General features: G+C 34.1%; 2 protein-coding genes across 3 annotated transcripts; both read left to right on the top strand.

The window, feature by feature from the left end:
- The first annotated feature begins 726 nt into the window (after positions 1-726).
- LOC124539374 lies at positions 727-27,873 on the top strand. Its single transcript, XM_047116786.1, has 3 exons — positions 727-902; positions 4,892-5,816; positions 27,802-27,873. Exons 1-3 carry the CDS (start codon positions 856-858, stop codon positions 27,871-27,873), a joined length of 1,044 nt encoding a protein of 347 aa, XP_046972742.1. The 5' UTR covers positions 727-855.
- LOC124534090 lies at positions 1,520-4,791 on the top strand. 2 transcript variants are annotated; one of them, XM_047109762.1, is made up of 2 exons: positions 1,520-2,296; positions 4,415-4,791. In XM_047109762.1, the coding sequence occupies exons 1-2, from the start codon at positions 1,588-1,590 to the stop codon at positions 4,417-4,419; spliced, it is 714 nt and encodes a 237-aa protein (XP_046965718.1). In that variant the 5' UTR covers positions 1,520-1,587; the 3' UTR covers positions 4,420-4,791. The 2 variants fall into 2 exon arrangements, with proteins under 2 accessions (XP_046965718.1, XP_046965725.1); XM_047109769.1 differs by lacking the exon at positions 4,415-4,791 and having other exon boundaries at positions 1,520-1,987; positions 2,075-2,548.

Below are 27,873 nucleotides of genomic sequence, written 5' to 3'. Positions count from 1 at the left end.
TGTTGTGTCATACTATATGTACCTATATGGGATTAGAACTGTTTTGTTTTGAGCAACGTTTCGGTAGGGTTCAGCTAGTTTGTACTTGTGACTTAACCGGGCGCTTCGCGAACCCTTCGACGTCGAAGCGAGTCCCTTTACATTCTGAGGCTTAAACCCTAAAATATTGCTCATGTATAATGTATGGACAAACTGTCAAATCAAATAGTATGCAATCAGTTATTCCATAGAGTCTATCAACCTTTTATTGTAGTGTTACAATATAATAAAATAAATACACCGCATATCTTTTTTCTATTTTATTATTCGTTATTCATAAAGCATAACTTGTTTCACAATCATTATAAAACGGAACGTTTAATTTTATAAATATTACGGTAACAGCAAATTCGTTTATTAAGATATCACATTTCCGATAACGTTAACTTCTTACAAAACAACTATTAGGTATTTCAGAGAATATTCCGAGAAGTTTAGACCGTGTTACAAAACGAATTCGCACTTTCATGCAGCTGCAAAACTAGTATTACTTTATAAATAAAGTTATTTAAGTTGTTTTCGTGTCATCTCATGTACGATATTAAAGAAATCATTGTGAGGAAACCTGTATTAATTATATTAAATGATACCGTTTGTTTTTTATATTTCTAGCCAGTGTAACTACAGGCACAAGGGACATAACATCTTTTTTTTCCTGTGGCAACACTAGCCTAATGTCATAAAAAACTTCTCTCAACAAATAAAAATTATTATTTTATTATAAAAAATAACTGTATTATCTTTAATTTTGTATTTATATCAAGTTATTAATGTAATATATAAAAAGTATATTAATATACTGAGTGTCGTTCGTTAATGTGCAGTGTTTTCTTGTGTTGTGTTCGTCAGCTGACATTACGCAGGTAACGAACTCAATTTTAAAAAGTTTTCTTGTTCAACTTCTTGTTATCCCTCTAACTTACTATAGAAACCCTATTTCACAATTTATAAGTCTGACGGCGTTTCCGTCCTATATCAGGTTGACAAGCTGTCAACCTAGCGAAGCGTCATTGTCGTTGGAGGCGAGCAGCCATCTTAAAAACGAGACGGCGCCCGTTCAACACACTTATGACGAATCGCTGTGATTGCCGCCATATTGCCGTTTTGTTTAAACTATCTTAGTTGATTTTTATATGAAAGTGCTGTGTATTTGAACTATTCCTGTGACTCCAGTGATTATTAAATTGTAATTAACATTTTGGACTGGATCGTTTATTTTACCACGCCCATCTACCCGCTCTAAATAAAATGAGTTCTGGTGAAGGCCCTTCTTCTGGTGAAAGCCCTCCTGGCCTTTCATCAGAAGTGGGATTCGATGGTGCTCAAGTTGAGAGTCAACGGACAAAATCGGATGCCGAAAAGTTACTAAGCAGTATGGAGGCGTTGTTATCTCGGGTTCTCGCAAGTCAGCAAACACCAACTGCTAATTGCCATTCTACGCAATTGCTACCTTTTAACCCAGGCGACGAAGAATCTGACGTTGAGGCTTGGTGCAATATAACCGAAGCTATCATTCTTAAGAAAAATTTAAACGGAATAGACTTGCTCATGGCCCTTACCAGCGCCTTGAAAGGACGAGCTGCAGCCTGCATTACTAAAGTGAATATAAACGAAATGACCTGGACCGTGGTCAAGCAATGTCTAATGGCGAAATTTTCAAAACCAAAGTTGCTGCAGGATTACTTCGACGACATATTACGATTTCAAATCGCTGCTAAAGAAACAGCTTCCGAATCTGCACTACGTCTGTGGAGCTTGATTGAACGAATTCCGAAGTGCACGATGTCTGAAGAAGTAGTTACTGGATTTGTGATATCAGTACTGTGTAAAAAGGATGGACTAATACGTCGCGAATTAAATGCTCACAATATTACGACTCGCACTCAACTATTTCGATTACTCGGAGGTGTGTCCTTAAAACGCCAATCGGATGGTGGTGGAGATACCAGTGAACCTGAGATCAAGCGTTTCCGGTCAGTTGAAAGATTCTCAGGCAAATGCAGCTTCTGTGGAATAAGAGGACATCGCTTCGCAGACTGTCGAAAACGTCGTGACAACTTCGGATCTGCATCTCAAGAGGTACCGAGCTTGTCACAAACATTGGAGAAAACAACTTCCGTGTCTTGCTACACTTGTGGAAGAAAAGGACACGTGACAACTAACTGTCCTGACAAGAAGAATGGAAGCAAGGCTGCGGTCAAGGAGGTCCAACATTGTGAGCACCGTCCATCCAGGGGGACTTTGAAAACATCTTCCGGTGAGTCTGTCCCTTTTTTATTTGAAAGTGGATCATCTTGTTCGCTTTTAAAATAAAGTTATTGTGATAAACTTTTGGGTACTGCGCGTAAAGACGTTGTTTATCTTAGTGGTATCGGTGGCAATGATCTGCTATGTACTACACAAATTCTAAGTGAGGTTGAAATCGGTGATCGCCTTATTAATTTGCCCTTTCATGTAGTACCGCATTGCAACATATCAGATCCTATTATAATTGGCAGAGATATTTTTGATTTAGGGTTATGTGTTAAAATTGACAATGATAATCTTGTTATATATGCCAAAGAACAATCAAAGTTTTGTAATAAATCGAATCCTTTAGATTTATATCAAATTGATACAGATTTACAAGGGTGTGATAAGGATATGTTGAGTTCAATTTTAAGAAAATATTCTGATAGTTTTTTCGAAAGTACGCCGACTAAACGAGTTAAGACAGGAGTATTTGAGATAATTTTGGTAGACCCTCAAAAAGTAGTGTATAGACGCTTTCACAAAGTTCGTTTTACTAGAACATACCTTGTCTCTTGATGCGAAGAGTGCGATTAATGCACTGCAAAAAGCAGTTAATCTTTTTGGAGCACCAAAAAGAATTATTGCAGACCAAGGTCGTTGCTACATCAGTTCTGACTTTAAGTCATTTTGCGATGAGTATAAAATAGAACTTCACTTTATAGCGACGGGTTCCAGTAAAGCAAATGGTCAAGTCGAGCGAGTAATGCGTACTCTCAAGAGCATTTTAACTATAGTAGAAAATGACCCTAACAAAACGTGGCGTGACGAACTAGGAAATATTCAACTTGCCCTAAATATTACCAAGTCCGCTGTTACTAAATATTCACCATCAGAGCTTATGTTCGGGATTAATTCCGATTCTTTAGGTATGGCTAAAATAAACTGTATCGATAACAATAATGCGGTTCGCTTGGATGTCGATTCGATTAGGGAGGATGCTTCGATAAATATTCAGAAAGCTGCTGAATCTGAAACTGTTAGATTTAACCACGGTCGCGCAAAAATTAAACCATTTTCTAAAGGTGATTACGTGTTCATTAAAAAAACAATGAACGCAATAAAACTAAATTGGATAGGAAATTCAGAGGTCCTTTTGTAATTACAGAAGTTTTAAATAATGATCGTTAAAAACTTAAAAGCATAGCAGGTAGTTCCAATCGAGTTCTTAAATACTCTCACGAGAATTTGCGCGCAGTGCCCCAGGTACATATCGGATTACTAGAAATCGCGACTAGTCTTTTGAATGAGGATGAGGCCGTGACGGCGTCGGATAATGAAGACAATATATTAGGCTGTAATAATGAGGAAGAGTCATAAGACCGTCTAGACACCTTGACCGTATGCTCGGATATCGCTTCCGTGGACTCACGTACTATGTCAGCCAACTCAGACACAATGAGTGCTCATTCAGACCCCGAAACGTGGGACGTTATTCACGAAGTTGAAATACATTGAAACAATACAATTCACCATCATAGGTAGTTATTTGTCTATTTACTATACTTACTGCCAGGTGTTGAATGTGTAATTTACGTCGTGAATATTTTGAATGTTTAGAAATTTGTTGATTAGATGATGCACTTCTTAGTCCCAGAGAGTAGACGAAATTTGTCGTCCGAGCCTCACCCATGCAGAGGGTCAGCTTGTCATGTGATGAACCTAGCATCATCTGACGAAAATTGTCGTCCGAGTCGGGTCCATTACGAGGGCTGACTTGTCCTGGATGATTGCTAGTTATAAGTGAGACGAAACGCGTCGTCCGGGCCAAATTCTGCCAAGGATTGGCTTGTCTGGCTATTCGTAAAGACGAAAGGTGTCGTCCGGGTCATATCCTGCCAAGGATTGGCTTGTCTGGCTATTCGTAAAGACGAAAGATGTCGTCCAGGTCATATCTTGGATGAGGTAGACCTGTCAGGATGTTTAAATATGTGAAGTGTGGTGTCAGAGACAAATTTTAGATAGAATATTAAAATTTAGGTTCATATTTCTAAACGATTGGTCTATCTGTGGTGCTGAGTAGTTGCTAAATAGCATTAAGTCAGGATGAACGAGCAGATTACGCAGTTTACTTAATTTGTTTCAGATTAAACGCCCGTGGACGGTCGAATGTCAGTCTGGCCGTGACGGCGTTTCCGTCCTATATCAGGTTGACAAGCTGTCAACCTAGCGAAGCGTCATTGTCGTTGGAGGCGAGCAGCCATCTTAAAAACGAGACGGCGCCCGTTCAACACACTTATGACGAATCGCTGTGATTGCCGCCATATTGCCGTTTTGTTTAAACTATCTTAGTTGATTTTTATATGAAAGTGCTGTGTATTTGAACTATTCCTGTGACTCCAGTGATTATTAAATTGTAATTAACATTTTGGACTGGATCGTTTATTTTACCACGCCCATCTACCCGCTCTAAATAAAATGAGTTCTGGTGAAGGCCCTTCTTCTGGTGAAAGCCCTCCTGGCCTTTCAAGTCAAATATTATATCAACTGTTTGATCACACTGACGCCGTCTATATTATTTTATCTAATAACTTCTATTTTTATAAAACATGATGACTCGTAGCACCAAGGCGCGTCAGGCCGAGGAACAACTCCAGCTGACGCTCCAGGAACTAAAAGCATCCAGGACTCAGTGTGATCTACTGTTAAAAGAAAGGGATGATAATGAACAAGAATTCTTGCAAATTCTTAATAAAAACAACGCATTAAAATCTGAGCTTTCGCAGTTACATTTACGATATGTAGAAATGGAAGAACAAAATAATAATTTGCAAGAAATAGTCAGTGGGTTTGATAATTGCAGAGATGAGTATGAGCAAGCTCTTATGCTCACCAATGACTTAAAAGCTAAATTACATAAGGCCCAACAATATATATCAGAATTAGAAAACAATAACCTCAACTTGAAGGCCTCTCAAACCCAGTGTCTATATGATGAACTGGTTGGATATAAAGCCACATTAGTGTCCCCGCTCACCAGTAACAAAGACATTTCGACAATTGATTTGACTGGTGATGACATGGGTTCTTCCAGTCTAGTATTAAGTAATAATAAATTCAAGAAATATATTAAAATTAATAGGTATATTAAGAAAACACAAAAATTGATAAAATCTAGAAATAATTGCCTTAATTATGAAAAAATCTGTAAGGAAAGAAATACACTCAAATTAAAAATGATTGAGTATAATAAGCATGTGAAAGATATGAGACAAGGTTATGAGGCTGATGTGACTGCTCTTCAGGCTGAGATATCATATTTAAAAAGCTCCTTAGACACCATATCAAAAAAATATGAACTGTCCCAAAATGAAATTACTGGTCATATCGCAGCCATGAACAATCTACTAGACTTAAGTAAGTATAATTCGGAGCGCTTTGACTCTCTCATAAACCACTATGCTTGTGATTGTCGGGGCGCTTCTGACTCTGGGGATTGTTCTGGGCTGTGCCCTGGTATGGTGCCTCCATCTCAGTCAACAGCTCATGTCAGCGCCATACCAAGCAAAACACATCATGTTCCTCCCAAAAAATGTACTAAAATTTATAGTGATGGAATGGGAAGAGATATGGGTGTTTTGCTCAATGACATGTGTAGGGGACAATTAGTAACAAATTATTGTATGCCAGGTGCAAGTTACTCACATATAATGAATAGTATTTTGAATTGTACTCATTGTCCTTCTACTACACTAATCATACTAGTTGGGAGAAGGGGAAATGTGAACAAAAAAATTCTTGATTATTATTACACTAAATTATTAAATTTAAATGTAGAAAGAATATTAATGTTCACATTTCCTTATATTAAAGATTGCCACAGGAAAATGCAATTAGGTTTAAATTAAATAATAGGTTACATATAATGACAAATAGTTATTATGTATCAAAAAATGACATCAATAATAAAATTGAATTAATTGATATTAATAATATAATTAATAATAGTTCATGTTTATTGACATGTGATAGGTGTCACCTATCAAATTTTTATAAGAGACAGATAGCAAGCACTCTATCATATTTTATTGTTACAAAATCAACCAACTGTTTGGTTGACCAGACAACTGCTTCTATTGAGCAGTATAATAATACAAGACCATATATTTTGGAATATGTTCCAAGTAATTTAAATTAAACTCTAAGACAATAGAGGTAGTCTCTGGCACCAATAGTATAGTTACCATAGAAGCCAATAAAAAGAAAAGGAAAATAACTAATAATAAAATTGTAAGCCTGGTGCACCAAAATATTCAAGGAATGTTAGGGAAGGACCTAGATATTGAATTATTTTTGACCTGTAATGATATTGATATTTTGTGTTTAACTGAACATTGGCTTCTGAATTATCAGGTCATGTTTAACTTTAGTGGGCACCAGTTGGCTAGTTTGTTCAGTAGGAATAAAGCTATTCGCGGTGGCTCTTTAATACTTATGAGTAAACACTTTAAATTTAAGGAACGTAAAGATATTGTGAGCCTTTCTATTGAGCAAACTATAGAAATAGCCTGTGCAGAGCTTGAGCGTGTCATTGTTGTATGCGTATACAGGCCCCCTAGTGGATTATATGAATTGTTTGAAAATGTATTGGAAAATGTTTTATCAAAATTATCTGAATGTAATAAAGAAATTATTGTTTGTGGAGATTTTAATATAAATTTACTGCATAATACAACCACAAGTATTAGATTCAGATCATTGTTAAATTCATATAATCTGGTAAATCTGTTCTTAGAACCAACTAGAATAACAGATTCCACAGCAACTTGCATAGACAATATATTTGCAACCCATATTCCACAAAATAAAATGATTATTAATAAACTAAATTCAGATCACTGTGGACAACAGGCTTTATTTAATTTTCATATTAATAAAATAAGCAATTGTGAAAAAATAATGTTTGTTCCTTTGACCAGAAGTCGTATTGAGAAGTTTAGAAGTAATATTATGGCCAATCTCCTTCACCTAACTCTTAGTGATAATCCCAACGTTTTGTATAATAACCTATTTAAATTAATTAGAAACAAGTTTAATGCAATATTCACTTCTAAAACAGTTAATACGAAAAACTTTTTGAAATTCAATGATTGGGCTACTATTGGAATTCATAAAAGTAGGCAACGAATGTACGAGCTTTATAATGAAAGGACGTACAATCATAGTGCCACTTTTGCCAACTATGTAAGTAACTATTCAAAATTATTTAGAAAAGTGTGCTTTCTGGCTAAGTCTTTAACTATAAAAAATAGAATTAAGAATGCACATAACAAAATAAAAATGACCTGGAAAGTTATAAATTGTGAAACTGGTAGAAGTGGTAATCGGAGCTCCGAATTAAACTTAAATTATAATAATAAAGTCATAAATAGTGAACGGGAAGTTGCTTCAGTTTTTGAACAATTTTTTGCTGACATACCAATTTCTACAACTAGGTTACTTATTTCTTCTCCAGCTGTTGCCGAATCATTGATGAAAGAAAATGTACGAGAATGCAAATCAAAATTTAATTTTACCCCTGTAAACACCAATATCATAATTTGTGCATTTAAATCATTAGACATTAAGAAAACTGCTGATCTATGGGGTATTTCTGTAAAGGTGATAAACTCAATTATTGATGTGATTGCACCTTATCTTGCAATAATATTCAATGATTGTGTTCAGCGTGGTATATTTCCTGATTGACCTGATGAAACATAGTAAAGTCATTCCAATATTTAAATCTGGTAGCACTTCAGATCCTAATAACTATAGGCCTATCTCAATATTACCTACCCTCAGCAAAATATTTGAAAAAATTATTTTAAATCAATTATTAGCATATTTCAATAGACACAATCTGCTTCACAGAAAACAATTTGGATTCATGAGGGGTCGCTCGACTACCGACGCAGGTATCGAACTTATAAAAAATATCTATGAGGCCTGGGAGGGGTCGCAGGATGCCTTAGGGATTTTCTGCGACTTATCCAAAGCCTTTGATTGTGTTCAGCATGAAACTCTGGTCAGGAAACTATATCACTACGGAATTAGAGAATGTCCACTCGACCTTCTGACTTCCTATCTTAATAATAGAATTCAGAGGGTTGACGTTAAAGGGACAAGGTCTCCTGGGGTCTCAGTTGGTATGGGGGTCCCACAAGGATCAATTCTTGGACCTTTTCTATTCCTCATATACATAAATGACTTACCCTTTCTTGTTGGGAACAAACATGATATAGTATTGTTTGCTGATGATACCTCTTTGGTTTTTAAAATTAATAGGAAACAGGTTCAGTATGACGATGTAAACAATGCTATGTCCGATATAGTACATTGGTTTAGCGTAAATAATCTTAGACTGAATAATAAAAAAACTAAAATTGTAAAATTTAGCACACCAAATGTGCAAAATGTAAAACCCGATGTACTTATCAATGGGGAATCGATGGATCCAGTTGAAACAACTGAATTTCTTGGCCTTACTCTTGATGCCAAGTTACAGTGGCTCCCCCACATAAACGGATTGGCGGGTAGACTGAGTTCTGCGGCATTTGCGGTCAAAAAAATTAGATTACTTACTGATGTTGATACGGCTCGACTAGTATATTTTAGTTACTTTCATAGTATAATGTCCTACGGTATTATGCTTTGGGGTAACGCAGCCGCTATCCAAACTATATTTGTGCTGCAGAAGAGGGCTATTCGCGCAATCTGTAACCTAGGAGCCAAGGAATCATTAAGGCATAGATTTAAAGAAATTAAGATATTGACTGTTGCTTCTCAATACATATTTTGTAATGTTTTGTATGTACGGAAAAATATTAATGTTTTTATGAGAAAATGTGATTCTCATAACATTGGTACAAGGAACAAACACAATCTTGTTACTCCTGTTACTCGACTGCATAGAGTCAGTAACTCTTTTGTGGGGCAATGTATACGCTTCTACAACAGGATCCCAGAAAGCGTTCAAAATGCTTCTGTTGCCAAATTTAAAAAAATTGTTAAGGAACGCTTGTGTGCAAAAGGTTACTATACAATTAGCGAGTTTATGTTTGATAGCATACCTTGGGAATGAAACGATCGCCTCCTGGCTATTTCTAATCATATACTACTATGTACCTTATAAATTTGACAAAAAAAAAAATAACAGAAAAAAAAAGACCCGCTGAGTTTCTTTCGCCGGTTCTTCTCAGGTCAGGGTGTTCCTTTTTCCGAACCGGTGGTAGTGTTTATTTGACAATCAATAAGTAAGTGTAATGCTTTTATATTGAATAAAGGAATTTGAGTTTGAGTTTGAGTTTGAGTTCCCGAGGTTGGATACATTGACACATTGACTATGTAAGGAATAGTTAATATATCTTACAGCGTCATTGTCTATGGGTGATGGTGACCACTTACCATCAGGTGGCCTATATGCCCGTCCACCAACCTATACCATAAAAAAAATTAACTTGGTGTATAGTTACGCGTCTGTGGAGAAATTAAGCTCTAAAATTTTCCCTTAATCGGATGAAAATATGCCTATACACATTGGTTGGTAATTTATTTACAGTTATTTATATATCTACCAATTTTTAGCCTCTGCTTGATGTTTGTTAAACCAGCTGTTGGGGTGATGTGTTTATCATCGTGTAAGGTAATTATCATCACGATTTATTGAGTAATTAAGACGTGACAAGCGAACAAAGAAACAATTTTTTTATCTGTTAAAATTTACTGATTGCAAGTTTATCTATAAATAACAATAACCATATAATCAATAGCGTTAAAGTCGAAACGAGGTCAACCCTTTTTCACAAATGAAACGGTTACGAAGGATAATTTTCAGAGCGTTCGGTAACTTTGAGGAAAAATAACTTCTATCGCCTTTAAACAGTCAAATTGATGACCCTTGAACGAAGCGAGTCTTTAGCTCCACTTTACAGTGATGTTAATTTCTTTTTTAAAGTATTTTATTTAAACAAGGAGGTTGTATAACATTCGTCTTCGTTCATTCTTAATGAACGTATTGCATTTTAAACAGCTTTTGAATTTTTATTAAGTCTTTCAAATAGTACAATATACGTTAAAATTAAATATTATTATTTATTTTTTGTAAGCAAATTATTGTATTTGAAAGAGAAAAAATAATAATTAATTTTATATAGCTGTGTCGTAATTTACAGTACACAAATAAAGTCAAAAGAATTTCTGGAATAGTTTTTAATTATCTTTCAGCATATTTTTAACTTTTCTTCTTTTCTGGGCAGAAAGATGTATAACTGAAGTTAGAAAAACCAACGATATTAAAAAAGATATATTTGAAAATTAAAATACATTTATTTAAATTTCGAACAGTTTAAAAAGCGGGAAACTTAACCGGTATTTTAGCGAGTTGAGTCAGACGGCGTCTCTCGTTAAATGCAAGTGATATATTTCATCGGCTTAATTAAGATTTCTTCGCGAAAACAGAAAGGAGGGATTCATTTGCTTAATACGCCTAATTTATTGAAGCTTCTTCGTCGACACAGAGTTCTGAATTTATTTATGTCACAGTTTTGCAAATCGGAAATTGAAACGATCTTCTACTAGGTACTCGAGTACAAACATATAAAAAAATCTTCTTTTAATATTCATAAGTACACTATTCATTAACAACGAAATTATATAATCAAATTAATCATTTGTCGGAAAAAATGGAACTAATAAATTTCTTACCTGCATTTTCAGTTTTTTTGAACCGATTCGACTTAGGAACCAAAAAATAGCTTAGTCATTCCTTAAATGCCAGCAAAACCTCTGGTGTTCTGCAAGCTGCAATCTGCAAGCCTCTGGTGTAAAAGATGTTTACGAGCGGTGGTAATCTCTTCCAGCTCGTTTGCCAGCTACACCAATAAAAAATACTAAAGGGCTATTACTTACATCAACTCATAAGTATTATAGATAGTAATCGATACAAAGTTTTATACAAGTACTAAATATCTACGTGCATAATTCAAATGATATAGGAGGTGCTACCGCCGGCTGAAGTTTGGAAAACAAACTTTCACCGCGCCAACTTCGAAACTCTTACTTCAGCTATAATTCCTCAAAGCACGTGAGCTACAATGAGTTTAAGGAGATTTAATTCATTTTGTACGAAAATTTTAATAGCTATTCTGAGTGCGAAACTTATGCTCCGTGATAGTATTTCATATAGAAAATGAGATTTCAAAGAAGAAGACTAAAATACTTCTGGGATAGTAGACGACATATACACGTTATAAAAAATACTTATTGTGTCCTGTGTCTGTGTGTGTATTTTTATTATTAATATTCAGCTATATATGTCAATGACTATAATAAAACTCACCTTTTAAACGACAACGTAACAATGTAAAGTGCCGTTAATAAAGAGAGTTAAGGAGAGAGATAGAGTTGAGTCTCGTAAACAAGACATTCGTAATTAATATCGAAATATCGAACTCCACCAAATTAAAAAAAACATGGTAAATATCCTGTTTTAAATTACTGTAATAAGATTATATATAACCTACCCTATTTAATTCGGTACTGAAAAAAGAGATAGCAATATAGATAGTCCTGTGAAATTTCTTTAATATTGTATACAAAAGAATGGGTATGAGAACATTATCAACTATTGATTCAGGAGCGAACCGTCTTCACTGGTCTTACCGATTTGGCAGCCGTTCGAGATGTTTACGCGAAATTTATTCGAACGACAAACAAATATATTTTCCGAGAGACTTGAGACAGAAGATGTATTCAGCATATTTTTCATTTTACGCCAATAATGAGTTCTGTACTAATGACCGGTCCCGATAATTAGCAACGCTTTGTTCGTGTTGACGGTATTTATTTGAATTTTCACAGTAACGAACTTAACGTTCCGACATTAAATCTATATTTGAATGTTGACTGTATTTTTTTTTAAGATTTACATTAACAGCCTGTAAATTTCTGACAACCTCTCCCTTAGAGGAGAAGGTTTGGAGCATGGAGTATGTACTCATATATTTTCCGTGTATGTATGTCTTACTGATTGGACGTCAAAAACTTAATATTTACTTGATGGTAGAGCTTTGAGTAACTCCTGTGTAACTAGTAGTCTTGACTAGTAATAGTCTGGGTAGAGATTATTGTGTTTCGATTTTAAGTATGAGTGGCCCATTATAAAGTTAAAGATTGACGATGTAAGAAATCGCTAAAATGACTTACGGTGTCCTTGGTCGGTCTAAGCCATTCACCCGTACGCCTATCATTTCCATAGAAAAATATCTAACATCGTAAATGTAATTTGAAATAAATTTTCGATTAAAAGGGGTTTTAATCATGTCAAAAACGTTACGCAAGTACGGATGTCGACTGCACGAAACAACGTGCATAAGTTTCAAGTGGCTAAACTCGAGCTAGCGATTTAAGAGCATTTCAAATCTCTTTTACAAACTGAAAGTATGACTTTCATAATGAATTGGAACTCGTTTCTTTAAAAACTTGGTCTAAATTAAACGAAAGTTCGTCCATTGTTTTTGGAATTAGCTCGGAATTACTGAAACTCGGTTTGCTTATGTAATTTTATCACTAAATATAATTTCTCTACCGCTGATATTTTGACTTTTGACACCGAGATGGTCCAGTGGTTAGAAAGCGTGAATTTTATTCGATGATTGCGGGTTCTAACCCGGGCAAGCACCGCTGTTTCATGTGCTTAATTTGTCTTTATAATTCATCTTGTGCTCGGCGGTGAAGGAAAAAATCGTGAAGAAACCCGCAAGTGTCTAATTTCATAGAAATTCTGCCACACGTGCATTCCACCAACCGGCATTGGAGTATCGTGGCGGGATATGCTCCTATCCTTCTACTGAACTGAACTCCTTGGGCAAGAGAGACCATGTAAACCGAAAGAGTCTACCTCCTTTCCACACGGGCATCTGTGCTCAGAACACAGAGGTGTTCCCAGTCGGAGACCAATCGATATGCGAAAACATTCATTATCTAAAAGTGTCCCAAGATTTTTAGAGGGTAATGAATTCAACCAGTGACTAGACTCTTTAGATGATAACGCTAGAAGCCTGGCACGGTCTTGAGCACTTGTTAAATTTTGTGTCAAACTGTGTAGTGTAGCGTGAACCAATGAAGAATCCCAAAGTTTTTGTTTTGTAACTTCCTTAGGGATATCATCATTAGGGCACTTTACCTGCCAGGTCTCTATCGCCTCAGTAACATTCATGATTTTTACTGATTTTGATTTTAAAATTTCTGAACAAAGGTCTGAAATACTATGTACAGAAGAAAGAAAGGCCGGGAGGGCAACACTTGAAATTTTTCTCACGCCGATGCCACCAAAACGAATGGGAAGTGTAGCTTGAGTCCAAGAGTATTCATCAAGAAATAAATTTAGGATTTTTTCTAAAGCTTTTTTAAGGGTGGCATCGATTTGATTGGTAAGACTAGGATATTTCCAGATTGGGCTCGCACGTAGAATGTACATTAATTTTGGAACAAAAAGGCAATGTTTTAAGATGGTATAAGCTATATGAGAATTTAAAATGCCCAGTCTGTCAAAATTGTCCGAAAATATTTTAATTTTATCGTTAAGAATAGGCTCTATGCCCTCATAAAATAGTTGTGCACCGAGGAGGAAAAGTGTATCTTTATGAAGAATTTTTATGTTAGGTGCAATTTTATTAAATTTATCTGATGGAATTATGGCGTTACAGTCTGTATATGTATATAGATATAGTGTAATACTATAAAAAACAAATATAAATTATATTATTTTGAACCACTTTTATCGTAGTCACGTTACATGAATAAGTTAAATAAAGTTTTAGCACATTGAGATAAAAAAATGTTTTACGTAAAGTACAAAATTGTATTCCAATATAACAGAATGTAAAGTAATGCCTTATCGCCGATGTACCAGTAAACGTTTAAACAATTTCCGAACACGATGATATCAGATTTATTTCTACGGCTGGCGTGGAGCCAGACGTGGAGTCGGGCGCAACAAGTACTCTTTAAATTTGGGCTCGGTTTCATGTATCGTTTAATGTGAACTACAAATCACTTGGGAAATGTCAATGGATTCTTCTGATTGCAGTGGAACTTACGTCGTTTCTCTTCTAAACATTTTAGTCGTATTTATTTTTAATCAAATGTAATGACTATAAAAACATGTTTCTTAATCAAAACCCTTGCATGTATAACTGCATTTTCACGTACTTAATAATAAAGACTTATAAATAAATAAATAAATATTGGACAACATCACATACATTACTTTGATCCCAATGTAAGTAGCTAAATCACTTGTATTATGAAAAATCAGAAGTAACGACGGCACCACAAATACCCAGACCCAAGACAACATAGAAATCTAATGATATTCTACATCGACTCGGCCGGGAATCGAACCTGGGACCTCGGAGTGGCGTATCCATGAAAACCGGTGTACACACCATTCGACCACGGAGGTCGAGTCGTGTGTAATATTAATACCTTTAGTGAATAATTAACTTGTGTTTATAATTCATCTCGTGTACGGGGGGATGAATACATTGTGAGAATAAGCACGTGTTCGATGAAAATCAACCCCATGTGTACAAACTAAGCCGCACTTGAGCTCCGTAGTATAAACTCATACCCTTCTCTTACCAATGAGAGGACAGTATAGCCCAGCAGTGAGATATGCACAGGCTGTTACTTCACACTGTAAATTTAGTTACTCATTCATTTATTTACATAAAAATAACATCATATTTATTTGATTAACGCCTTCAACTTGCATTATTGGCTGTCATATAGATATTAAGTAATGATATAATGTTTAGTCGATGATGTTCGGAATATATTGAACAGTAGTAGCTTTGAGTTTTGAAAAATGACGATAAATTAATATTAAATCTTAATAATACAATAATCCCGTCTAGTGTAATTCTATGCACTCGCGAAAGATTCCTTATTAAATTAATAATGTTTTTAAAAAAGAAACTTAACTAATATAATCCAATTTGCATTTTTACTTTCTTTACAAGAATAAAGACAGAAAAAATGCAAATTAGACGACTTAGAAGTCGTCTCACGCACACCAAGACATCGCGTAAGAACGAGCGTCACTCACTAACACTAATGCACGCCAATAATGATTTTACATGGAGGGGCGCGTTCTCGTGAGTGAATAGATCAATACTAAATGTATATATAGATATATAAATTATCTCACACTACTTATAACAACTATGATTGGTAGTGTTAACAAGAGCAACTATGCTTTATTTGTCAAAATTGCGCAAGTTGCAATCTCTCGAGGGACCGAGGCAAGTTTGCCGGCTTTATGCCGGTGTCGAGCGATCGATGACCCTCTACGGGGATCCAGTTTTGGTCCTACTGACTTAGTCGTCCACAACTAGACTGTTTGAACTTCGCAGCTAAGTGTGGCCAACCCTTATAGATCCTGAACAAATCAATGACTTTGTGTTTAACACAGGTCATTATACCTCTCGCCGTATTGGGCGTATGGCACTCTATACTATAGTATAGAGTGCCATACGCCCAATACGGATAATCTGATACTAGCACTTATCTAGATTGTAGCTGTGTTTTGAAGTTTCTTAAATCTTGTTTTTTTTTTTATATAGCATTAATAATTTTAATAGCGATTTTACTTCATTACATGACTAAATGAAATCAAGCAACAAAAATCTCTAGAGGAATCATTTGTCTATCCGTTTATTTCGTTAAAGTGGAAGTTTAGATAAATGGATTCTAATCGTTAGTAACCTACGTCCATAGACCTCGACAGAGTAAGATGGATAAGCGATTCCTTACGTTACCAATCACGGGCACTCAGGTGTTATATTGTGCTTTTAATTACATTGACTCACCCTGTATACCTGTAATTAACACACAGTCAATCTTTTTAAATAATACTCTACCAAGATAATGCACTTTAAAATTCTGTAACTACATTTTGCACTGACTCTTGAGTAAGAGTAACTTAGCAAAAGTATAAGTTTTAAGTCGTGGTTTAAGCATCACTGTCGACAGAGGCAACTAACGGACCCGAACAAACTATATTTCAGTGGAAAGAAAATAATTATTTTAAAGTTAAAAGGCTTTTATATTTTTTGAAAATAATGATTTTAATAATATTTCAAACCAGTTACCGAGCTACCAAAAAGGTTTACCTAAAAAGTTTATATTGGAAGACAAATATAGGAAGAAAAGAATCTTGTTTATTGACAAATAACCTTCGCGAATATACGCTGAAAACTCACTATTACCAAACAAATAAATAGTCTAGGAATGCACAGATAACAAAATACATTTATTATTTATTCTGATGATCTGTTATTATCTATACATATAATAAAATTGAAGTATCTGTTTGTAATTTAAAATAGCCTTTTTTACTCAATGCATATGTATTTATACACGGTACTACTAAATTATTTTTTTTATAATTTTTGTCTGTCTGTCTATCTGTCTGTCTAATTGTTCCGGCTAATCTCTGGAATGCCTGGACCGATTTGACGGTACTTTCACTGGCAGATAATTGATATAATAGGGAGTAACTTAGGCTACAATAACATTTTTTTTTGTTAAATTCAACCGCGTATAAAGTCGCGGGCACAGCTAGTATAATCTACATTTAAGAGTTGTACTTACGACGAATATTGTTAATATTATATTTTTATGCCGGATCCAAGTAAAGACTGAAATACTTGAATAGTCGAGTGGATATTTGAAGCGTTTAAATTGTAATTACGTTTCAAGTCATGGGGTAGGGTGAAGGGGACAACATCATCAAGAAATTTGCATTTTGTGCAAACAATTTTGAAACATTTTCATTATATAATATACACGGAGTTTCAAATTCCGAACCATTTACTAAAATGCTATTCCTTACGAAGCCAATGCTATTAATCTATGTTAATTCCTGCAACCGTATTTTGAACTACCCTACAAGAATTGAACCATTTGTACAATCTAATAAGCATCTTCGTACATATTTTCAAGCGCCTTTCACACCTTTTTTTAAGTTTATATACTACTAGCAACCCGACTCTGCTTTGCACGTGTGCGATGCTGTTACTAAGTATGGCGGAGAATGTCTAAATTATCATTTTTTCTTAACTATATACAATACAAAAACCTTCCTCTCGAATCATTTTATCTATTAAAACAAAACCGCATCAAATTCCGTTTTAAGGATCTAAGCATCATAGGGACAGACGGCGGTAAGCGACATTGTTTTATACTATGTAATGATTACTAATAAGCAAGCACTTATCTTCGCACATCTTCACTGGTGCAGTTAGACATACATACATATGTACGCATAGTCTTGCACCATCAACGCGCCGCCAAGCTCGGTACGCATGTATATAATATTTAATATGTATTAGTACGCCATTACTATAGGTATTACTGTTGAAACTGTTTGGCAGTGGAATAATTAGCAAGTGGGTGGCAACCCGCCCAGAGGGGTTTGTGTAAAGCCCCACCACCGGTAAATGCCATTCGTGTATGAGCATCTCGTTAAATTAATTGGTTCAGTCTCGTGCGTGACACGTTGAAGCAAATAATAAGTCAAAGTAAAATACATTGTAAAGTTTTAATATCGAGGCTTGCACCTGGACGTTTAATAAATGCGCCACAAAGTCGCAATATTGCCTTTGAGGGCTCGCTCGATTTAATACCCATTCAAGTCACAGAGTGCAGCAAATGTAGAGCTAGCCAGTGAACTGTTCTATACACTTACTAGCTTTTAGAATATACTTTAACTGGTTTTGAATTGCTTATTTATATTAAATTGCCTATTGTAATACAGGCTGTTGTTTTCTTATTCCGACATTGATATGACTTTATTATATTAAGTTATAGTTAATTTATTATATGTTGAAAATTTTATAATAGGTTACTTTTAAAACGCAAAACAAAAATCAGAGATACATAAAAATGTATCACCGAAACTTATCTGCCCAAGATTTGTTCTATAAAAACACATTAAAAAATATGATTCAATTAACGTATCATTGGGAAACAAAATTATTTGAGTTGTATTATCGATCGACTTTATTAGAGCAGTGAACTATAAAATACACCCAGGCTCTGTGCTATCGTTACTCTGTGTCACTTGTAACATGCGAACATGTATACGTTATCGTAACATGCATTTCTGAGGGAGGGCCGCTGTAATGTAACATATTACTATCTCATATAAATGGAAATGTATTATTAATTTAATATTAAAAAGCACTAGGAACAAATTATTCTAAAATATACTAGATACGCCGAGTTTCGTTTAATCCTTGTTGATTCGTTAAAGTATAAACTTTATAGTACACATTACACATATATGGGGATAGGACTCTGTGCAAGCTCGTTTAAGTAATTATCATCATCATATATTCTTGTTGTGCATTTAGAAGAGTTAGTGAGCCAGTGAAGGCATAAGGGACATAACATCTTAGTTTCCAAGGTTTTTAGCGCATTATTATTATGAGAAACTATTAATATTTGTTATAGTACTTCTAATATGTCTACCATCAGGTGACGCATTTTGCAGTGTACATATCCATGGCAAAAATTCGTTTTCGTAAAATATACATAATTAGTCGATTTACTGCTGTGCTGTATAATGAAATATTATTAACACATGTATTGATTAATTTAAAAAAATAGTTGGACTTGCTTTTTTAATTTAAGCACATAATTTAGTGTGCAATACATAGCTTCTAATGCTACCGATCTCACCATTCTATTTAAAAAAATAATTGTCTATTAAATCACCTATATTGAATACGACACAAATTGTCAAAGTGAAGATAAAAAGTAAAGTAACAGCCTGTAAGTTTCTTACTGCTGGGCTAAGGCCTTTTCTTCCATTAATGAGAGGGTTTGGAACATAATTTCGATGAAATTAGACACATGCAGGTTTCCTCACGATGTTTTCCTTCACCGCCGAGCACGAGATGAATTATAAAGACAAATTAAGCACATATATATATATATATATAGTGGTAATTGCCTGGGTTTGAACCCGAAATCATCGGTTAAGATGCACGCGTTCTAACTACTGGGCCATCTCAGCTAGAAGATAAATACAATCTAAATAAAAATAGGCTACTGAAAATTTTAACCAAAAATAAAAATAAAAAAGTAATATTTAAATTTGAGAACCGTGCAAAAACAAGATTGGACGTCACATTGTAGTTAGTTTTGATACATTCAAAGAACACATATGATATTTTTATTACTTTTTATCTCTGGTTTTAATGAATCATAACTCTTTGAAAACGTGACCGCAGCTCAGAGCGTGACGTCAAAGGCTCCAAATAAAACACAGGACAAGTAGATTTCATCTCATACAAAGAGGATGTAATCTATTTGGCGGTCGAATACCGAAGCTTGTCATCATTCCTAATTTTCTTTACTTGACGTTTTACAAACGGCTGTATTATGACTAACGATATTAAATTATCTAATAACTTAGATTTATTTTTAACGTAAGGTAAAAATAATTAAATGATATTTATTTCTACGAAAACTAAATTATCTAATAATCGTCAATTATTTGAACTTTGAGCCGAGGTAGCTCAATGGTTAGAACCTGTGCATCTTGACCAATGATTAAGAGTTCAAAACCAGGCAAGCACCACTGAATATTCATGTGCTTAATTTGTGTTTATAATTCATCTCGTGCTCGGCGGTGAAGGAAAACATCTTGAGGAAACCTGCATGTGTCTAATTTCATAGAAATTCTGCCACATGTGTATTCCACCAACCCGCATTGGAATATGTTCCGAACCTTCTCCTCAATAGGGAGAGGAGGACTTAGCCCAGCAGTGGGAAATTTACAGGCTGCTTTATTTTGTATTTGACCTTTAACAAATTTTTTTTATTACATTTGTGTATCTATTTTTACTTTTATAGTATAGGTAGGTAGACAAGTAAATGGGCTGCCCGTTCGTAAATGTCACCAACCCACATAGACATGATACTGTAAGAAAACTTAACCATTCCTTACATCACAATACCTCGCTAACCTTGGAAACTAAGGTACCCCTTGTACCTTTAGTTAGACTAACTAGCTCTGTAAAGGGAAATCAACAATACCAAGTAATTCTGTTTGGTGGTAGTATCATAATCAATTCGATTACGAAACCAAAGTCCAAAGTCTGTAGTGATGGTATCCACTAACCATCAGAAGGCAGATTCATAATTATTTCTTCCTAAAATCTACACATATAATAAAATTGGAGTAGACACTCCACAGACGTTTGTAATTTTAAGTAGCCCTTTCTTACTCAATGCATACTTATAATAACATTTTTTACAATTTTTGTCTGTCTGTTTGTTCCGGCTAATCTCTGGAACAGCTGAACCGATTTTGACGGGACTTTCACTTTCAGATAACTGATATAATAAGGAATAACTTAGGCTACAATTTATTTTTTTGTTAAATTCAAACGCGTACAAGGTCGCGGGCAGTAAAAGGCAGCTAGTACTAATAATAAAAACCGATATGAAAACGATACTAAACAAATACCGTACCTCATAATAGTCGCCCCTCGAATATTCTGGTCACGTATTGGTCCGGTGACGAGGCTTAATGAAGCCTTTGCTCCTTTACTGCTTTTTAATAGCTACCCATTCTAAGGGTGAAGCGTCCAGTTGGCAAATAGTGCCTCCAGCGGAAGGCTATCGGAAATTGATCTTTGCTGATATATAATTTTGTAAATTTTATTTTATCGGAATAACGATACTGTCACATAAAATGTACAAATATTTTTTTTACTTTTGTTTACGAGTAAAATGAAATAAGTGTATTATTTTTATGAACAGACATATTAAATTAAACTAACGCACAACAAAGTAGATTAAGATCAGTTCTACGCTATGTTCAAGCGAGTAGCCTTATGAACAAATTAGTTCAAAATTGATTGTACAATTTATAACAAATAGACATACAAACAGATAACAAATTAATAACATTATCTACTCAGAATTCTATCACTAGTAATACTATGTTGTTAATAATCTTGCAGCACTGAAGATGTTCTAAATTTGTTATGCTCATTCTAGCTAATCGAAAAGCTCAAAATCCTATGCAACATTTGCACCGACCAGACAAACAGACGTACTGTGCAGATAATTTTTAGGACCGAGTTAATTGATTTACTTTAAATCTATAATAATGAAAATTTTGAATGTGTTTTTCTTTGGAGTTGAATATCAAAAATATTGCTAGAAAGTTAGATGTAAGGTATGCTTTAAAAAATACAGAGATTTATCTGAAGGCAGTTGTGACTATCTACTACCCGCTATCAAATTTTACCGTTTGTCTGTTAAAACGATAGATCATATACCTATATATAGTTATTAACGATTCGGATAATACGATCTTATAAAACAAAATCTTACAAGAGAAGAGAGAATTACAGAGAGAACATCAATAGGGTATTTTTTTTTATTAAATCGTTAAATCGTAAAAATAATAACACTTTAAGGGCAAACAAATACAGAATCAAATTAAATTATATGTGAAACGTGACTTAAGTACATTTCACTGACAACAACACATAGTAAAGAAATAGAATTTAAGAAACGAATAATTTGCAAAAATATCTTAGACTAACGAGCTGCTTCGGCTTCGCACGGATGCAATGCTGATACAAAATTTACTACAGAATGTCTGACTGACTTTTTTGAAGACCTTTGTAATGTACAATACAGTTATTTTGGAAATAATAATAGCAACCTATAATAAGCTTTAAATATAATATGACTATACCAAAATGGTATCAATGAAATTTAATATCCGATTACTTTCAAGAAACTATTCATATTGCGAAACACAACATACTTCAGAAGCTAATATTGGCTTGCTATATATCTTTTACGGAATAGAAGACTACGAATAGCATTGATAGTAATTGTACGTAGATGACAAATAATAGTTCGAACTAATATTATACATGAATGTGAATTTGCTTGTAACGAATTCACGTTCAAATGTTCAATCGAATTATAGAAAATAATTATTTATAGTTTACACTAACTGACGTTTATTGGTGATGTTGCCCGATTACGTATATGTTTATGTATGTGTAAAATAATAAAAAAATATCATTTTGTTTGTGTTGTCCTAAAACAGATTTTTTCCAAACAGTGATGTACAATAAAATATAATATTTAAATATGTATTAATTGGTTTCTCGAAAGGTAAGCTTGGTATATTGCTATGATTGTATTTGCTTTTATAATTTAAGACTAAAAATAGTAATTGTACGTAGATGACATATACTAGTTATCTATACTTATAATAAATCTGTAGGGAGGTCAATTCTGTACATGAAATATTTTTACAAAATAACTATCAGGGGGTGATTAGGGGTCGATACTGATGGCAAAAATGCAATCAGTAAAATTTTTGTTTGTCTGTCTGTCTGTCCATATAACCGTTATAGAAATAAAAACTACTCGACGGATTTTAACGAAACTTGGTACAATTATTTTTCTTACTCCTGAGCTGGTTATAGTATACTTTTCATCACGCTAAAGTCCATAGGAGTAGAGCAGTAAAGGGAAATGTCTGAAAAACGGGAGAAGGTACCCCATATTTTGAACTTCCGTCGCGTTTTTAGCCTTAATGGTTAAAGCTACACAGAAATCATGTATTACGGAAATGTTCTCCTTAAAATTATACAAAAAATATCCCATGACAGCCTATGTCTATCTTTTATGGTTGACTCACAATAACACGTATCACTCCCAATAGAGTAGTAGTTCGAAGCTTTCTGATTATATTTGTCTATGCCTACGTTTATAACACTCTCAATCATCCCAAATCACAAAAGTTAACAGTATTAACTATTCCATAAAAAAAAAAACCATAGAAATCGGTATAGAAACACCAAAGTTATACATAAAATACGCTGATAAAAAAGCTACCGCACGTGAGTACTAAATCTATACTATTATATAAATCTCTAGAGTCTGTCTGTACACTTATTTTTGTCGTAATTCGTCATGTGTTCTTTGACTGACTTAATTTTTACCATTTTTGAAATTTTTGTGTGTCTGTATCTTTATGAAAATTGGCATACAGGAAAAACATGTACTTGCGCAAGTCATAGGCTATCTATACATACAAAAGTATACATAGATAGCTAAAAGGACGTATTTGTATGTGTGTCATCGATAAACTCAGAAACTGTTTGATCGATCATTATGAAAATTGGTATGTTTATCTATTGTTTTATGGAGAAAGTAATTATTTCATCCGTATCATTAAAAATAACCAACAGGTAGAAACCCTTACGTGTATCACGATACACTTATATTCCAATCAACCAATAATTATAAAATATGAAATAAAAAATGAAAATCTATTCCAAAAGCATAACAACTAACTTAATTTCCGTCATATGCCAATAAACATAAAATAATCACAACAATAATAATTATCATTTTAAAATGAGATAATTATTATAAATTACTTATATGGGAAGAAGTGATTAGCTGTTCTGATTATAATTATCCGAATTACTTTAAGAGCTGCCAAAACAGTTAGTTGACTAACTGATCAAGTTCCAGATCTTCGAACAAGCTTCTTTATCAAGAGATACTGATAAACCTGACAAGCGCAATGGCTGGATGATGAACGATTAAAATAGACTAAGTCAAGAACTAGAACCAATCTCAATAAATCAGCCTTCAATTACTATATAGGTTATGATAACAAGATGAATCCCGATGTGATCATTGGTTCAATGAATATAGTATGCCCATATGGTCACGCTATGATGTTTAAAATAAACCGCTGATATAGTGCTACTCCACCGGCAAAATGTATTTACCACAACATTTGGTTGAACCACCAGAACCTCTTCTTATCTACGTTACGGGAACTACTGAGGAGTCTGAATATTTCCTTAAGCATATTAGAAATTACAATTCTTGCTTTGAAATGACACCATTTGGAGCAACGAATAAAAAAAACTTTTGTTGGTTAAGCAAATTTAATTGAGAAAAAAAAATATTTCATAAAATAATCTGAAAAACAAAATGATTTTAATTTACATAAAAAATAATCATCAGGGGTGAGGTCGTTGACGGTATCTGGTCATGAACATCAACAATTTAAAGCTAATATTAATGAGTTGGCATCTTTAAATTAAGAACGGATAAAGCAAGCAGGATAGCTCAAACCCACGAATGAAATGCATCAATAAAAGCCGTGCAACCAAAATAGCGGCAGCAGCATATGCAGCGGTAGCAGCACTGGACATGCAGCAATTCCTCGGACGAAGCAGATGCTCGAACTCAGCAACAATCATCAGCTAAGTCCGGCCAGCAACACCGTAGTACTTCAGAATATACTTTATTTAAAAGTATATATGTATATAAATACATATAAAAAAAAACACTCCCTGTGAACAAAACAACTTATTACCTATCTTGCATAAGCACTAAGAAGGTCCTAAGAATGCCTTAGACACAGGTACAAGCAATAAAGGGTTACTAAAATTCAACAATAACTCATAAGATTGAAGCTATTGAATTGGATATTTAAAGTGTCAAAAATGTACAAATTATTGCTTAATTTGCAATAACACAAAACGGAAAAGCAAGAACTATATTTATATTTACGAAATAGTGCCTCTAAATGATTTAAATCACTATAGGATTCGAATTAGGTCATCCAATACATGGACAAGGTCTATGTTCAGTTTTTGAGTAAAATATGAAGAAATTAATATAAATAATTACTGAGCCATGTAGGATATTGATTAACAAAGGTAATTAATGCATGACCTCACCTCAGGAGTGTTTAAATAAATATATATTCGGCAACAGTGTATCCTGTCAAATAATGCACGTGGCCGGTATTATACGACGACTGGAATTTAACGAAAAATATGATTAAATATCATTCTAAAAACCACTAATGTGCCTCGATTAAGCAAATATAAATTGTTTTACTTACGGTTTAGTAGCCTAAACCTCTCAAATATATTGAATAATGGGTTGAAGACGTAGGTAACCCTCCGTTTACGTATGTATATAATTCGTGTATAATCTGAAACGAATGCAAAACCAATATACGAAATGTAAAAACAATATATTAAATTCCAATATTCCAGAATATTCACTGAATATACTCACGAGAAAAAAAGAATATATCGTTTTAAAATACACAAGTGTCGGTATGCGACCGGCGCCTGCACAACGATAGAATGACAACGCAGAAAACGCAGTGTTGCCGTTCCACGAAATTGACAGATAATAAAGACAACGACGGTTACGGTTCAAAAATCGAAGTTTTGTTATAAAACCGATAAATGTTTATAAAAATAAATACTATAATTTTAGTAGAAATAAATTATAGAAATAATAAAATTTTTAGGGTTACAGTACCCCCTTCCCCTGTTAAAGAATTCACGCAGGGAATTCGTCGGATGCCCTCATCCGCATCATCACCACAGAGTAAACTGAAAAAAAGAGAAAAAAAAAACCACGACATCTACGAACATCGACATGGAATTAATAATTCCACAACATCAACCAACTGAAACAAGTATAAATTCGAACTTCGCTAACGAACTGCGTAACAAAGTGAATTCAACTTAGCCTAAGCACAAGAATAAGAATAAGAACTGAAAACAACAATCATGTTTGCAGTCTTAAGCAAAACAACAATGATGTCACTTTAATACTGTGAACAAGTCTATACATGTAAACAGTTCAAAAGCAAAAATTACACTACAGCAAATTTTAATACAACCTAAATTAAAAAAAAAACAAATTAAAATATGCTAGTCTTCTACACTACAGCAATTTACTTATAAATCTAACAGTTCTACTGATGGTTCCATAACTCACTGCTAGTGAACCATAATCACTTAATTCAGAATAACCTAATAAAACAAAAAAACTTACTGCACTATATTCATAGTAACAAAACCTAAAAACAATTCAAACCATTCCAAGGAAACCATTCATCAGGGCAAACCTTACACACTAAAATAATCTTTACAACCCGGATTTATTTTATAGTAACGAAACCTAAAGACAATTCAAACCATTCTAAAGAAGCCAAACGTCAGGGCAGATGTTACACACCAAAATAAACTCTGCGGCCCGGACTTTTTTTTTTAATCAACTACTTAAAACAATAAAAAAAACGAAACAACTATTCAACTACATCAGCACACTTAAAATCTTTTATATGCCACTTCCCAAGGTACTTTCCCTTATCATCTTCTAGCTCATACACTAAAGGAGATAATTTACGAATAACTTTACATCGTTCATACTTAGGAGCTAGCTTAGCGGAAAAATATTTCGGAGCTGAACTTTGTTTGTATGTTCGCTTCCAAACAAAATCACCAACCTTAAAACTAATATCCCTACGACGCTTATTATAATATTTAACGTTTTTATCGTGAGCTTTCTTCAACTCATTTTTAACATTAGCAAAAACATCTTTCAAACTACACAACTTATCAACATAATCGTTACGCGAACCAAACGTCAAACTATCTAGTTCAGAAAAATCTGAATAAACTTGACCATCAACAATAGCTTCACGACCGTGAACTAACATAAATGGAGTAAACGAAGTAACATCGTTCACTGAAGTATTAATAGAAAATTGAATTTTCGGTATATTGACATCCCATGTACGATGATCAGAACCAACCAAAGAAGAAACAGCAGTCATAACTGGACGGTTATAACACTCAACAGTATTGTACTGTGGACAATACACAGGACCTAAATGAATTTGCGGAATATTATATTTATTAAGTAACGATTGTAATTCATTACCTACAAACTGCGAACCATTATCAGCAATAACTGTTTGGGGAATACCATGAACCAGGAAAACATGATCTTCAAGTCTTTGTGCTATAACTTTGCCCGAAGCTCGCCTCAAGGGGAAAAGTAAACAATATTTAGTAAAACAACAGACCACAACAAACAGAAAAGTATTTTGCTGTCGAGACATAGGCAGTGGACCAACTAAATCCATGCTGATACACTGAAAAGGACGACAACAAACCTTAGGGCTACCAAGCAAACTCGGAGTAGCTTGATTGGAATATTTATAAGCTTTACAAATACTACAACGCGACACATAATCAGATACGTCCTGATACATACCAGGCCAATAAAAACGAAGTTTAACTTTTTTATAAGTTTTTTCTATGCCAGGATGAGCAGCTAAAGTCGAATCATGGTTAGAACGAATGACATCTTCTCTTAATTCTTTTGGTACTACCTCCTTCCAATTAAAATCACTATTAAGAGAAGTTTTACCTTTAGTGTAACGATAAAGTTTATTATTATTAATTTGAAAATTTGGACAAGTCTGAGGACGCTCCTTACAACGAATAAAAATATTATTATACCAAGAATCATTCGTGGAAACAGAAGTAACACTAGAAACAGGAACAGAACGTGATAAAGCATCTGGTACAATATTTTCAGAACCACGACGGTGCTCAATCGAAAAATTATATGGAGACAAACGACATCCCCAACGCTCCAAATGACCAGTAG

The sequence above is a fragment of the Vanessa cardui genome, chromosome 1, assembly GCF_905220365.1.
Source record: "Vanessa cardui chromosome 1, ilVanCard2.1, whole genome shotgun sequence".
Lineage (NCBI taxonomy): Eukaryota > Metazoa > Arthropoda > Insecta > Lepidoptera > Nymphalidae > Vanessa > Vanessa cardui.
Note: the sequence above shows the minus strand (reverse complement) of the source record. Positions and strands in the feature narration are given on the sequence as shown.

Excerpts from the sequence above, each read along its gene's own strand:
- LOC124539374 (XM_047116786.1), top strand. The coding sequence starts at position 856 with ATGTGCAGTGTTTTCTTGTGTTGTGTTCGTCAGCTGACATTACGCAG. Across the intron at positions 903-4,891 it reads CGTCAGCTGACATTACGCAG|CACCAAGGCGCGTCAGGCCG; the intron begins GTAACGAACTCA and ends GATGACTCGTAG. Across the intron at positions 5,817-27,801 it reads CATCTCAGTCAACAGCTCAT|AACCACGACGGTGCTCAATC; the intron begins GTCAGCGCCATA and ends CAATATTTTCAG.
- LOC124534090 (XM_047109762.1), top strand. The coding sequence starts at position 1,588 with ATGGCCCTTACCAGCGCCTTGAAAGGACGAGCTGCAGCCTGCATTACT.